Source organism: Chelonoidis abingdonii, chromosome 10 (assembly GCF_003597395.2).
Source record: "Chelonoidis abingdonii isolate Lonesome George chromosome 10, CheloAbing_2.0, whole genome shotgun sequence".
In the NCBI taxonomy this organism is placed as follows: Eukaryota; Metazoa; Chordata; order Testudines; family Testudinidae; genus Chelonoidis; species Chelonoidis abingdonii.
Genome location: NC_133778.1, coordinates 351,299 through 366,219, shown reverse-complemented (window position 1 = coordinate 366,219; position 14,921 = coordinate 351,299). Strand labels below are relative to the sequence as shown.

The window sequence follows — 14,921 nt, the reverse complement described above, 5'->3', positions numbered from 1 at the left end:
GAAATCTTCATCCATGGAGCAGATGGATGTGCCAGGCAGCTCTCTGTTACCCTAAAAGAGCAGCAGAGCTGGAATGGTGTGGCAGGAAGGAAAGAAAACTTGAAAACCTGATTCCCGGCCTTCCCCCACCTTCATACCATAATATATAACCCTGTGCTGGAGACAAGAACCCAGCATCTTTCTTGGACCTCAACCTAGCCTCAATCCCCTCTCCCACCCGCTCAGCATTTGTCATCCTTGCTTTGGCCTTGTTTAAGCCTAAAATTTTCTTTTTAATATAATTTCTTGTCCACCTGCTGCTTCTCTTCCTATTGGCTGGCTTCTGCACAGACTCTGCCTGGCTGCTAGTTTAAACTATGGGATCTTAGCTATCAAAAGTTTAACACTGCAGATTGTGAGATGATTTACAAAGGATCAAAGTGATAATTTAAATATATCTAAACCCATCTATCTGTCACAGCAAGCTCTAGTTCGACAGCACTATTTATTTTTTTAGTTTCCCTCAATCAATTACATGAGCAACCTTCACTGCTAAGTTACAACAGACAACAGACAACATACCTGAATTTGAGGAAATCTTGACTGAGCTTTTCAAAGCAATCCAGGAGATTTAGATACGTTAGACTTAATAGCTGATGTTTCAAAATGCTCTAAACCAGTGGTTCTCAAAGCCGGTCCACCGCTTGTTCAGGGAAAAGCCGACCTGGCCCGCCAGGGGCTGTTTACCTGCCACGTCCACAGGTTTGGCTGATCACAGCTCCCACTGGCCGCAGTTCGCCGCTCCAGGCCAATGGGGGCTGTGGGAAGCGGTGCGGGCCGAGGAATGTGCGGGTCACCCTTCCCGCAGCCCCCATTGGCCTGGCCAGTGGGAGCTGCAATCGGCCGAACCTGCAGACGCAGCAGGTAAACAAACCGGCCTGGCCTGCCAGGAGCTTTCCCTGAACAAGCGGCAGACCAGCTTAGAGAACCACTGCTCTAGACTGCTTTGAAAAGTTCAACCCTAATTTTATGATTATTTATTTACTTTTAATTAGTTCATTAGGCAGCTCCTATGATCATGTGAATTCCAGTGAAACTCAAAGGTCTCCATCACTCTCTCTTTGGGGTCCAATATTTTCCCATTCTCCATAGTGATATCAGATGTAGGTAGGAGTTTTGAAAGAGCTTTTTTAATTCTGCTGAGGTATCAGAGGGAATAGTCACAAATGAATCCCTGAACACACTAGATTGGGGAGCCATTACTCAACTACATCCTTTCTTCATAATGAACACAGCTTACACCTAATCCTCAACATTCACTCCTATTAAATGACAAAGATATGAGTTATTACATATTTCGACCCATTTTATCTATGAATAATTTATTTCCCAGGCCTGAAACCACCAAGAGAAGCTTTTCCTATTCAATAGTTAAGTTTCCATTTAAAAAATGTAATTCTCTGTTGCTTAGTTATCTGCTTTTGTGAAAGACACCTTTTCAAGAATGAGGAGTGCCGCAAAACTGGTCTAAAATACAAGCCCTGAATGTCTTTGGCTTGTTTCCTGTGAACCACACAGAGATCCCCTCTGCAACAGCAAATTTTCAGTGAGATTTTCTAAGGGCAACTAAGCAAGAATCACAGGATTCAAGTTTTCCCTGAATGTAAACAGAAGTTAGTAGAACATCGCTGGTTAAGCCATATTTTTAGATATTCTGTATGAGTACAGACTATCATGGCTACCCCTCTGATACTGTATGAGTACTCCATTTGTCAGGATGAGCCATCTAAATTCAAGCTGCTACATGCACCCAATATGCTTACCTAATCTACCTAATATGTTTACAAGATGTTCAGGGAAAGAGAAGCAGCAAACAGGTTCCTGATTAAACATAACTAGCAGGAAAATCCTTGTTCTTTAATCCTATATAAAAGTGAAGATGTAGAATTCTCTCTTCCCAGCTGCAATATTTATAAGAACTCTTTGCTATACTTCAGTGCACGAGGTTTTTCAATTGACAGTTAACCAGCATATTCCAGTACAGGAGTCATTTTTAATTTCTTGCTATATGCCAGTCTTATTACAGGCTCCCACATAAAACCTCCAAACGGCTGTTGAGGGCCAACAAGCTTTAACAAGCTCTTTTTGCTTTAAGTTGTTTCACCTCTATGACTCTTCATGGTATTTCTTAAAGTATATATTTATTCCTGGCTTCAGAGCACTAATGACCACTTTAAAGTCAAAGACTACTGAAGTTAGTGGAACAATTTCCAATTACTTCAATGGGCTTTGGATCAGCTACCTTTTAAAATAAACACATACGTCTACGTATCTGCCTAAAAGCCCACAGAGGCTCTGAACATACAGTGTCCACCACTCAGAGAAGGATTGTGAAGTGCCTCTACAACTATTCAACCATCAGTGCACCACCCTCCAATCTGGAGGTATAGCTTCATTTGCATTTTGATTAACATTTTAACTGTGGAACAAAGAGCAGCCGGTTCAAGATGTTTCACTGCAGCTATGGTGCAGTATCCCACTATGCTTTACTGATCACGATAATTCCCTATGCTGTTAGGGAATAGAAGACTTATAAACTGCCCTAACAGCTAAGTCATTTCCACTGAACTCCACTGAGGGCTTGGCTACACTTGGAAATGTGCAGCACTGGGAGTTACAGCTCTGGTTGTACAGCTGTGTAGGAACAGCGCTGCAGTGTGGCCACACTGACAGCTACTAGCACTGCAGTGTGGCCACATTTGCAGCGCTGTTGGGAGTGGTGCATTGTGGGCAGCTATCCCAGCGTTCAAGTGGCTGCAACGTGCTTTTCAAAAGAGGGGGGTGGGGTGGAGTGTGACAGGGAGCGTGGGGGAGACAGAGAGAGTGGATTTTTGGAGCTGACAGCTCCCTGCCTTGCAAATTCTGCCATTTCCCCCACCCCTCTCTCAATCACTCTTAATCAAAAAACCTTCAGACCAGATAAGCAGCTCTCCGCGGACTCCCCCCCCGTTGTGCTGTTTCTCTCCTCAAGCAACACTAGCAGCTGTTCTCCACTCCTGCCTTGCAAGTTCTAAGGACGGAAGATACACAACAGTCGTTTTAAAATTTGATCCTTCCCCCACCCTCTCTTATTCACTGAATGCAAATATGCACTCCTAAATAGCCTTCAGACACAATAAGCAGCTGCTCAACATGGACTCCTCTCTCCCCTCAAACAACAGCTGTGACATTCCAAAACAATTTCCTGCCGCGGCTTCGCTCGCTCACTGCGAGCAGAGAGCAAGCTGTGTTTGTTTTTTAGAGCCCGTCTTCAGCCATTCTTCCGTTTGTTTAGAAGATTCTGGATACCTCTTATACCCTGGAGGCCAATAAACAGCGCCGTTGGTGTCCACACCTGATGAGCAGCGCTGCGATCACCAGCGCTGGAATTCGCTACACCCCATCAGACCAGGTGTTGCAGCCAGCGCTGCAGCCAGGGAGTTGCAGCGCTGGCTGGGCTTTGTAAATGTGTACACAGAGTGAGTTGCAGCACTGTAACCCCTTCACCAGAGCTGCAACTCTCCAGTGTAGCCAAGCCCTGAGAGGCAAAGTTATCTATTGGATGGTGCACTGGAAGGAATGTCAGGAGACCTGGGTTGGATTCCCAGGTTAGCCACCAACCTAGTGTGAGACTTGGCTACACTTGAGAGTTACAGCGCCGTTAGTGGCTTTACAGTGCTGTAACTCACTCCCCGTCCACACTGGCAAGGCACATACAGCGCTGTATCTCCATGGCTACAGCACTGCCTGTACTCCACCTCCACGAGAGGAATAAAAAGAGTATAATGCTGCTGCTGCAGCGCTGGGGTGCCAGTGTAAACAGGGAATAATCTTAGTACGCTGTTACTGACCTCCGGAAGCTTCCCATAATGCTTTTAAGAGAAGATAACTCTGTTTTGTTGTGATGCCTCTCTTTGTTTTGTTGTGAACTCCGGGCTCCAGAGCTGCTTATCAAAAGAAACAAACATAGCCCATTTGCTGTGAATGAGCAGAGGCAGGGGGCTTCCTTTGGAAAGCTCACAGCTAGTGTTTGCTTGAGAAGAGGGGGAGGGAGAGGGCTTGAGGAGAGAAGCAGCGCGGCAGGTGGGGGTCCGTTTTGGAGTGGCTGCTTATCTGATCTGTGAGGGAAAAAAAACCGAATAGTTGCTGTTTGCTTTCAGTGAGTGAGAGAAAGCGGGTGGGGAGGGGGTCAGAACTTGCAAGGCAGGGAGCTGACACAGTGTCAGCTCCAAAAATCCACTCTCCCTCTCCCCCACGCTCCCTGTCACACACACCCCTTTTGAAAATCACGTTGCAGCCACTTGAACACTGGGATAGCTGCCCATAATGTACCACTCCCAATGCCACTGCAAATGCTGCCAATGTGGCCATGAGAGTGCGCTGGCAGCTGTCAGTGTGGACAGACTACAGCGCTTTCCCTACTCAGGGGTATGAAGACAGGTTTAACTCCCAGCGCTGTACAGCGGCAAGTATAGCCAAACCCTCAGACAAGTCATTTCACCTTTCTGTGTCTCCTTGCCATGTTGGCTGTTCAGGGTAAGGACTCTGTGTATGGACAGCACCGAGCACACTGGGGTCCTGATCCCACTTGGGGATTTCTAGGCCCTGCTGTAATATGAATACAGTGAAGGATAGCCAGTTTCCCATCAAAACATGCTGCAAAAAACCCACACGTTCAGATGTACTTTCGTTTGTATGGACTGTTCACAAACACATTGCATTCCTGCTTCTACTCCCAATTCAGAACACATCTCTTAATAGATTAAGAATCTCTCCGGCAGGCTGAGTACTCACCGCCATTAGCTCTTTCTGGAAAGATTTCCTCTCCTTGTTCTCGGTATTATTGCAGTCTTCTTTCAGCTTCTCCAGAACTGAGGCTACCCGCTCCGACTCGCTGTCTAGTTCTGCTCGACAGAAGAAAGTGAGCGGCAAGTTCATGTATCCCAAGGCATCTGCAAACGTGCGCCAGCTGCTGATGTTCTCCATAAGCAGAGTCCTGACTGAGGCGTAGATGTAGGTCAGAAATTTGCAAGGTCTCAGGATTTGCTCAAGCAATGCACTGGTGGTGAGATCAGGTCCAGAAAAATAGCTGGGCTTGCCTTTCCCAACCACTAGCACGTTTTTGGCATGAACAAGGCCAATTTTTCCTTGGTAGTAGCCAATATACCATTCCTTGGTCCACAGCTGGCCTTTCAGTTTGATCTTCTCTTCACTGAGCAGCGCTATGACATCCCCTTTCTTATATTCCAGTAAATAATGGTTCTTGTTTTGGCGCACTACAGTTTTAAGCAGTTTGCCGTACTTTAGGCTCACAACTGGCCGCTCCTGAAAGACAGGATATTTGCTAGTGGCAGCGAGGGAGGACAGAATGATCTTCCCAATCTCATTCTTCTTGAGGAACCTTCTCTGCCCAGTGGACTTGATGGCACTTTTAGGAGGTGGCTGTGGTGTCTGCACACAGAACTGGGTCAATATGGCGTCGTCGTCATCCTTGACCTGTATCCTCAACGTGAAGTCTGAGAGCTCATTGAAGTCATGGGACATAATTGGGAAGATGAGGCGGCTGACTTTCCCCAGCTTCATCTGGAATCCTCTGACGATTTTGGCTTGTTCACTGGCCTTCACCTCATAATTAGTCATGTTGGAAAACATGCAGAGTTTCAGGTCCTGCGGCCGAGCCAGAGCGAACTGGTGCTTTCCCCACAGCTGCAGGGCCACGGGCGCCATGCCGTGGATTTGCCGTGTAACCTCGGTCACTAAGAGAGTCTTTGGCGCACACTCGTGTCCAAAAATAGCCACTATGGTTTTAAAAGAAGGATGGATGTGTTTGGGACCATAGACACCCACTGTGATCTTTTTACTGATGTAGTCCCAGACAGTGTAAGGATATATGACGTTCTGTCCTTGGGCTACAACGGCTACATACATACAAGGTTCCAGGTTATCCAATTGCACCTGTATCGTGTCTCCATAGGAATAGCTGAGTTGCATTGGTGTATAGGGTCCTTCTTTTGTGTCACTCCGCAGGCACTGTAATCCCACCAAGCTCTGACTCACAATGTCATTCTTGACCTCTGCCGACACTTTCACATCCAACATGATAAATGTTTTTACCTCCATGTTGCTCAGTTTAATCTCCAGCACCGGGCTTATGGTGCTGCATTTGTCACTGTTGAGCTCCAGGGGTGGGTCTAACAGGGCTTTCATGGAGATCTGCTGCGTTTCCCCTGGTGAGACGTGTCCTTCTGGCACATGGATGCTGATGTTAGTATCTGGGAGCTGAACTGCTCCACCAGAACTATCCAGCTTGCAGACGATGTTGGTCTCCACAGGTTGTGTCTGACCCCAGCCAGGATTCTGGCCAAGCAAGTCCAAGTCATGGCACGACCGTGCCAGCTTCCTGTGGTTCAGCCAGGCAGTTCTAAAATCTTCCCTGCTCTGGAACTGCTCTGGGGTAGGCGATTTTAATCCAGTAAAAAACCCTGATGATGCTGGCATTTCTGATTTTGCTTGAAGGACAGACAGCTCTGACAAACTATATGAGCGTTTACTTCTGAAGAAGGGATTGTCCCGCCTCACAGGCTGTTCGAACTCCAATCCATTTGTGGATGGAAGTTCAATGAAGATGTTACTTATGCTGTTGTTCATTGCAGAACCGGCCCCTGTAAACGGAGGAGCTGTGTCAAACAACAGTAAGTCCACAGTTGTTTTGGGGGTGCACTCTTTGTCTGAGCTGGGTGTCATTTGCAAGTTTCCATTCAGAAACGGGTTGGTTTGGACCCCGTTTAAGAAAGGGTTGTTACTGTAGGCGTTGGCAGAGTTTCTCTTTACGTCAATCCACTCTCCAAGCAGATCTACATCTTGTTCTCCTTCGTCAGGGCTTTCGAGCAGATTGTCTATCATGCCACTGTCAGTGAAGGAAGAGTTGCGGTAGTTTACAGGCTGGACATAGGAGGAAGGTATGTATCCCATTTCCGTGGTATTATGAGCATACCACCACTCGCCTCCAGAGGTATCCAAGACATAGAGGTGGTCACCCTTGGAGAACTTTAAGGTTGTGAAGTTAGTTGGGCAATAGTCCTTGATTGCTACAACTTCCTTTGCATTTCCAAAAGGCGTGGGATTGTCTACCAGCAAGGCACTAGGAGAAGGCACTGCAAAGTGAAAAGAAACAAGTGTCACAAGCAACCTGCAGAAGTCATAACAGTTATTTACTAAACCTTAATCTTGGAAAAGCAATCCAATTACTTTGACCAGTGTAGGCCAGACAAGTTTTATCATATCATCTGATCTTTTCACTTCTAATCTCTTTAAAATTCATCCACCCAGTACTTTGGATGCTTTGACATGTAGCGAGAGAGAGCTTCTGTCCTGAAGATCTTACCATCTAAAGAGACCAGACAGTCCAAGGGCTGGAAGAAAACCAGAGATGTGACTTGGCCAACATCATCCAGCAGCCCAGTGGCAGAATCGGGACTAGAACCCAGAACTCCTGATTCCCAGTCCAATATCTTACCAATTAGACCACATTACCTCTCCTTTCAAGTAAGAGCCTAACAACCTCTTCTGCAGGAGAATTTGGCACTCCATGCTCTTAAGTCAGTGCGTGGAAAGAAGGAAGAGGCTCAGGATAAATGGCACATAAAGGAGATGATTTAATGGGGCTTTATCAGAGTCTTAAAGGAGTCAGAAGTTGGGGACATCTTTTACCAACAGAATCAGCCTGTCTAGTTGGTTTCTTAATCTGGTGCTGGTTACCTTAGAATCTGAGCAACTAAAAATAAACAAGTCTTATAGTCTGCAACCCTGGGGACTGCTGCACAGGGTCAGCAATATCTTAAAATGCTCTAGCTGATGATTCTTTGTAATCACAGATTGCTCCTTGGGCTCAGTTAAATAGTATTACCAATGAGAAAGTCAAGGCTGGGGAGGGAACATCTGTTCTTGGACCAACTTTTGTTGGGGGGGGAGAGAGAGAGAGAGAGAGAAGCTCTTGAACTTACACAGAGCTCTTCCTCAGGTCTCTGATGATCAAGAATGAGGTAAACAAAATACCAGCCTTCTAAAATTCCTGTTCCCCTGAATTGATTGTGGAAGGAGACTTTTTGTTTTTGTTTTTTTTAAAAAAAAGAAGATTTTAGGATTTATTCACAAAGGACAGATACCAACAAAATCAATCCTTCAGCTAGGCTCCCGCTCCAGCAAAACCAACTCATATTGGTCTTCAAACACGTGCTCAAGTCCTCATTATCGTCAGTGTGGTTGTCTCAGTCGAAGCGCTAGTCACTTGCTACAGAGTTCCGTGCTTTTATTTTTTGTTCTCTGACCAAAATCAGCCTGTTCTCAGCTTTTCCCTCCCCCTCCCCAACATTTGCATTTCAAGGCTATTTAATAAAAATTAACTCCAAGTCCAAAGAGAGGTTCATGTAATGGGAGCTCCCAAAATAAACACTGCAGCTTGCTACTGCTGTATCACCAAGAATTAACCAGTGTTTCCGAACTCATTTCCAATCGTAGTATTCAGCCGCAGGCCAAACTGCATAGTATTTTACCAAACTAACAGAGCTCCTGATACAAACCTAAAGCAATAAAATACAGCCTACAGATGGTCAACTTTTTTGCATCCACAATTGGACCATGTTTGCTGCAATAAACGTTAAAGTAAAACTTGGATCTGTCACCAGCATTTTGTTATCTTGCTAGATAAACCAAAGAGATTTTTGCCTAAGGGAAAAAAGTTCGCTTTCGTACGTACACACAGCCAAAATAAATAAATAAATAAATACATACATAAAAATCTACTTTTAAAAAATTGTTCAAACTGGATTATCCCAGTATCAAGGCTGAGGCAGAATCAAGATTCCGCCCCTCAAAATAAAAGGGTCATAGAAATTCATTTATGCATAAAGCCACTAGCCCAACGTAACTCTATGCTGCCTGAATATAACGGTTTTAAAGACAGAGAAGGCACTTGAAAGGTTATTTTGATAAGCGTATGTTACAACATGATGCTGTTATATCAGAAAAAAATTCAAGAAGTAAAGCTCCCAGGCGGTCTTTAAACACCTCTGCTAGCTCTTAGCTATCGCAGCACATTCGGTATACAATATTACACATTGATCTGACATTCCCTGAAGTAATGTGGGCACAAAAAGGGAACATGGTTGAAATATAAATGTTTTCTTTAAGAGACTTAGGGGTCCCTTTGCTTTCTACTGTTGCCTTGTGCTACCTTAGATGGGGGAACATCTTACTTTAAATAAAAAAAATGTAGCTCCGCTACTGTAATTCCAGAAACTTTATAAAGTTTAAGGACTCAAACTCCTGCAAAGATGGGGCTTGACAGTATATGCCAATGCCAAAGAGCTGTTACTGTTGCTGAAAATTCCAGATGACAAGCCATGATCGACTTAAACACAGATCTCTAACTATGGGAAATTAAACTTATGGGGATTTTTTTTCCTCCTTCAACTAAAGAGAAATGCCACTTTTGAAATAAAATATCAAGGAAAAAAAACAAACAAAAGAGCAATATGCCTATGTTTCTATCTACATATGACTGGGACTGGTTTATGTGCAAGTTCTATGCCATATTCTTTGAGATTTAAGGAGCTGTGGGAGTTGGTTTCCTTAATGAATACACTGTACTAGGTGAAAAGTAGGTGCGACAGTACAGTCATGTGGGTAAAAAAGCCAAACATGACTCAGAACTGACAAACTGGACAGTAACAGCCTGTGAATCCCAAGACGACAGAGCCTGGTGATGTTCGGAACAGAAAGAGCCCTCACCCAGGCTTGCAGTCGTTTCCAGCACTCCACAGCTGACTCAGATATTCCAGGCTTCAGAGTCACACAGACAGTGACAAGGTAGGTGAGGAAATAGCAAGACTGCAGACACAGAGTGACAATTCTGGAATCTCAGATTAATCTGAGGACAGGGATCTTAGCCCTCCACTTTGCAAAGTCCATTTATTTACTGATTGTAACGACAAGAGGAGACAGAATGACAGATTTATCCAATGCTGCTGGGCAGAAAGCAATGCTTTGACCAGATCATTTCCCATTCCATCGGAAACAGGAAGGGGGGAGAGGAGAGAGACAGAGAGAGAGAGAGAGAGAGAGAGATGGCGCATGGGGGAGAGTTAACTGTCCCCAACCCACATTTATTGTCAGTGCGACATGTAAACCCTCTGTGAAATCCTTCTAGCATCCCGGTATGAAGCGGCCACTAATTCAATTAAACGCTGTAAAACCTGTGTGAGGTGCAGCCATTGCTCTGGGTTACTGGCTACTTCTCTATCTGACACTAATTCTACCAGCACAGCTGCGCTGTCCCTGGTCTCAGGTAGTTAACTGAGCTGCCATGACTTTGTGACTTGGTCGCCCAGCTCTGAACAGGGGCTGGGGTTTGCTTTGTTAATGTCACTAACGTCATTAGATAAAACGCAGCCATAGTTGCATCTTTTCTCTAGATCACTTCTGGCTATGAAGCATCTACTGAGTATCTAGATCAACTGCTCTGTAGAGACTTGATCCTGCCAGGTGCTGGGCATCCAAGCATCAATCCAGCTAAACTCTTAGGCATGTGCTTCACTGTAAGTGTGGGAGGCCCAGTCTTCACTAGCTGTGTTCTGAACTCATGTTAGCTAACAGGGAAACCCTAGTGAAGACAAGACAGTTTTAACACGAGTTAGGAGGATGAGGTAAACCTTAGCCCCCCCCCCCCCCCCGCCCCATATCTTGACCTGCTAACTCATTTTTGAACTGCCTTGTCCTCACCAGGATTTCACGTGGGCTTAGTTACCAGCTGTTAGCTCAGAGGTAGGTAGCAGAAAAGAGGAAAAACACCACACTCGGGACAAGCAGGGGCATGTTTGGGCACGTGCCATCTGGGAGGCCTAGGTGCTCTGCATTGGCATTACCTTCCCTTTCCTGCACAGAGGGAAAAGCCACTGTCATGAAGATCTCCTAAGCCATGTAGGAGTGACACTGTGCTCCTGCACAGCATCCATGTCCTCCAGCCGCACCCCTTGCCCTCTGACACACCTTCTGGGCGGTAGGGCTAGCTGAATAGAAGAAAAAAAGTGTAAAGAAGTTGTGAATGTTGCTCACAGTTCCCCCCCTTCATCAAAAATTTGACAGACATCTTGGTCTACTCGCTCCTCAGTCCAAACTGACCCACCATGCCCCACAGACCCAGATGGAGTCTATTCCTCTGCTACAGTATACAAATCACATGCAGACATTAGGTCTTCTTCATTCTGCGGTGCCTTTTTCAGAGCGACCTGGAACTTAGTTAATATTGCCATCATTCCCACAATGCTGCCAGGAGCCTGACCACATCTCGAAAGGCTCGTGTGCTAGACAATAAGACAAACCAACAGCAGCGTGAGAGTAACAGAAGCAGTGCATCTTCCCCCTCTTTAAAATGCTGAAGTTATTTTTCACCTCCAACACAGGCATGTTCCCTGAAAGGAACATTTTAGCAATTCCAGCCAGAGACAAGATAACCCCAGCTGTGTGTGTTCCTGGGGGGTGCAGAGAAAGCAACAAACATGAGTTATGATGTCTTCCAGGCTCTGATCTCACAGGAACTCAAACACAAAAATTAAAAGCACTTCTTGATACCAACAGCAAGGGATGTGGAGGTTTCCTGGGTACTGTTCTGCACTGCTCTTAGGCCTTGCTTGTACTTGAAACACACTGGGCACAACTCATGCAAGATCCTGTGGCAGTGATGGGCTTGGGCTTCAGAGGCCAAGCTCTAGCCCAAGACAGAATGTTTACCGGCTATTTTTAGCATCCCAGTATGAGCTTAAGGCAGGTGTGGGCAAACTACAGCCCAGGGGCCACATCCAGCCATTTAGACATTTTAGTCTGGCCCTTGAGCAACCTGCTCCGGTGCTCCAGCGCTGGGGAGCGGCTCGGGAACCTGTCCCACTCTGCACGTGCTGTAGTTCCGCCTGGCTCTAGGAAGCAGCAGCCGCAGCATGTCCCCCATCCAGCTCCTACACATAGGGGCAGCCAGGGGGCTCCGCACGCTGCCCCCGCCCCAGGCACTGCCTCCACAGCTCCCACTGGCCACAGTTCTCCATGCTGCAGAGGAAGGTGAAAAACCCCAGCAAAAGATCCGCCAGTCTGACCTGGGGGAAAATTCCTTCCCGTCTCCAAATACGGAATCAGTTAGACCCTGAGCATTTCAGCAAGACCGACCAGACACACACCTCGGAAAGAATTCTCTGTAGTAACTCAGAGTCCTCCTCATCTAGTGTCCAGTCTCCAGCTGTTGGGGAATTTTTGCTACTGGTAGTCGCTGATGGGCCACATGCCATCATATGCAGTCCCATCATACCTTTGCCTCCATAAACTTATCAAGCTCAGCCTTGAAGCCAGTTAGAGTTTGGGGTTTTTTTGCCCCCACTGTTCTCCATGGAAGACTGTTTCAGAACTTCCCTCCTCTGATGGTTAGAAACCTTCATCTAATTCCAAACCTAAAACTTGTTGATGGCCAGTTTATATCCATTTGTTCTTGTGTCGACAATGGCTCAAATTAAATACTTCCTCTCTTTCCCTGTATTTATCCCTCTGAGGTATTTATACATAGTAATCCTATCTCCCCTCAGCCTTCATTTGGTTAGGCTAAACGAGCCAAGCTGAGTCTCCTCTCACAAGAGAAAGTTACTCACCTTGCAGTAACTGAGGTTCTTCGAGAGGTGTTCCTGTGGGTGCTTCACTCCAGGTGACAGCGTGTCCCAGTGCCATTGATCAGAAATCTTTGGCAATAGTGCCTCGCCGGGACGCACGCGCTGAGCTGCGGTCTCGTGGTCTCATTAGAGTCTGCCTGAAAGTGCGCTTCCTGCGCGCCCTCTACCCCCCCAGTTCCTTCTCTACCATGGAGAGGTCAGAATAGTACTCCAAAGCAGAGGGGAGGAGGGCGGGTAGTGGAGCACCCACAGGAACACACATCTCGAAGAACCTTAGTTACTGCAAGGTGAGTAAACTTTCTCTTCTTCGAGTGCTGTCCCTGTGGGTGCTCCACCCCAGGTGAATGTGAAGCAGTACCCACTATGGCTTGTGGGACTTTGGAGTTACAGCGGTGAGTACTGCAGAAGTACTGTATGGCCTACCACGGTGTCTTCTGTGGTTTCCTGTGTGATAGCACAGTGTTTGGTAAATGTGTGTTTGGATGACCACATAGCTACCTTACAGATATCAGGAATGAGTACATTATGGAGGAAGGCAACGGATGTTGACATGGCTTGAGTAGAATGAGTTTTGATTTCTTTGGGCGGTTGAGCATTCTGAATGCGGTAACAGGATCTGATGCAGTCAGAAATCCACTTGGAAAGGCGCTGTTTAGAAATGGCTGCACCCTTTGATCTCTCGGTAGTGGAGACAAATAGTCATGAGGACTTACGAAATGGTTTAGTCCTGACTAAATAGAAGGCAATTTCTCGTCTGACGTCGAGGGTACGTGGAGTCGCCTCATGCAGAGTCTCATGAGGTTTGGGAGAGAATGTAGGTAAGTATATTGGTTGGTTAAGATGGAAGGTGGACACCACCTTAGGGAGAAATTTAGGGTGTGGTTGCAGGGTAACTTTGTTTTTAGAGAAGTTTGTGTAGGGAGGGTGGGTCATCAGAGCACTTATTTCCCCTACCCTCCTTGCTGATGTTACAGCAACCAAGAAAGCTACTTTCATGGACATATGAAAAAGGGATGAGGTAGCTAAGGGCTTGAATGGAGGTTTCATAAGACCGTCAAGAACGAGATTGAGATTGAATACAGCTGCCGATGGATAAATCTGGGGGTAGAGCTTTTACAGGCCTGTGAGAAAAAGAGTTTTATGGTGGGGTAGGCAAAGAGTGAACAGCCATCTAACAAACTGTAGAAGGTGGTAAGGGCAGCGAGGCGTACTCTGATGGAGCCGAGTGTCCGCCCATCCTGTTTTAGTTTCAGGAGGTAGTCTAGGATGTTAGGAAGGGTCACAATATGGGGTGATAAGTGTTTATTTGAGCACCACAGGAAGAAGCACTTTCACTTCTGAAGGTAAGTTTTACGAGTGGAGTCTTTTCTCCTATGCAGGAGGACATATCAGATTTCCTCAGAACAGGCTAATTCGTGGGTCTAAAGCCATGAAGGAGCCACACTGTCAGGTGGAGTTTCTGGAGCTGAGGGTGAAGAGTTCATCCGTTGTCCCAAGAAAGCAGATCTGGTCTGTTGGGAAGAGTCCGTGGAGGATGAGTGGACATGTGGAGTAGGTAAGGATACCACGTCTGTCTCGGTTAAGCCGAGGTAACGAGTATGATTCGGGCCTTCTCGTCTCTAATCTTGCACAGGACCCTGTGTATAAGAGGGATCGGTGGAAAGGCATATATGAGAGAGTTGTTCCACGGGACGAAGAACGCGTCTCCTAGGGATGTAGGCCCGAATTCTGCTCTGAAGCAAAATAGGTGACATTTGCGATTCTGGGTTGTGGCAAAGAGGTCTATTGACGGAGTGCCTCATTGGGAGAAGAGCTGTTGTTGTATGGTGGGGTGCAGCTCCCATTCATATTCTTTGGAGAAGTGCCTGCTGAGTGTGTCGGCGGTACTGTTGTGACAGCCAGGAAGGTACGATGCAAAAATTTTTATGTGGTGTTGTATGCACCAATTCCACAATTGGATGGCCTCCATGCATTGCATGGCCTCCAATGATACTGCCAAGAATGACCTTGAGCGGATCACTGCAGACTACGTGGCTCTAGGAAGAAGGATAAAGGAGTTTGAGGCGCAAATGGTGTTCTCTGTATGTAAGAAAGGAGTATGACTGCTCAGAGTTCCGGTATGAAACTGCAGAAAAACCTGAGAGTCTCTGGATTAAGTTAAGAAGTGTGAGCAACAAGGGTGATGTCGTGGTGGGAGTC

At 46.3% G+C, this 14,921-nt stretch overlaps 1 protein-coding gene across 2 annotated transcripts in view; it reads right to left on the bottom strand.

Annotated features, from left to right (window-relative positions):
• Nucleotides 1-14,921, bottom strand: part of SH3BP4 (SH3 domain binding protein 4) — a 65,492-nt gene that overhangs the window by 23,173 nt on the left and 27,398 nt on the right. For both annotated transcript variants that reach the window (XM_032776353.2, XM_032776354.2), the window contains exon 3: nt 4,813-7,172. In XM_032776353.2, the coding sequence (XP_032632244.1) occupies nt 4,813-7,172 (2,360 nt within the window). The remainder of the gene's footprint in view (nt 1-4,812; nt 7,173-14,921) is intronic.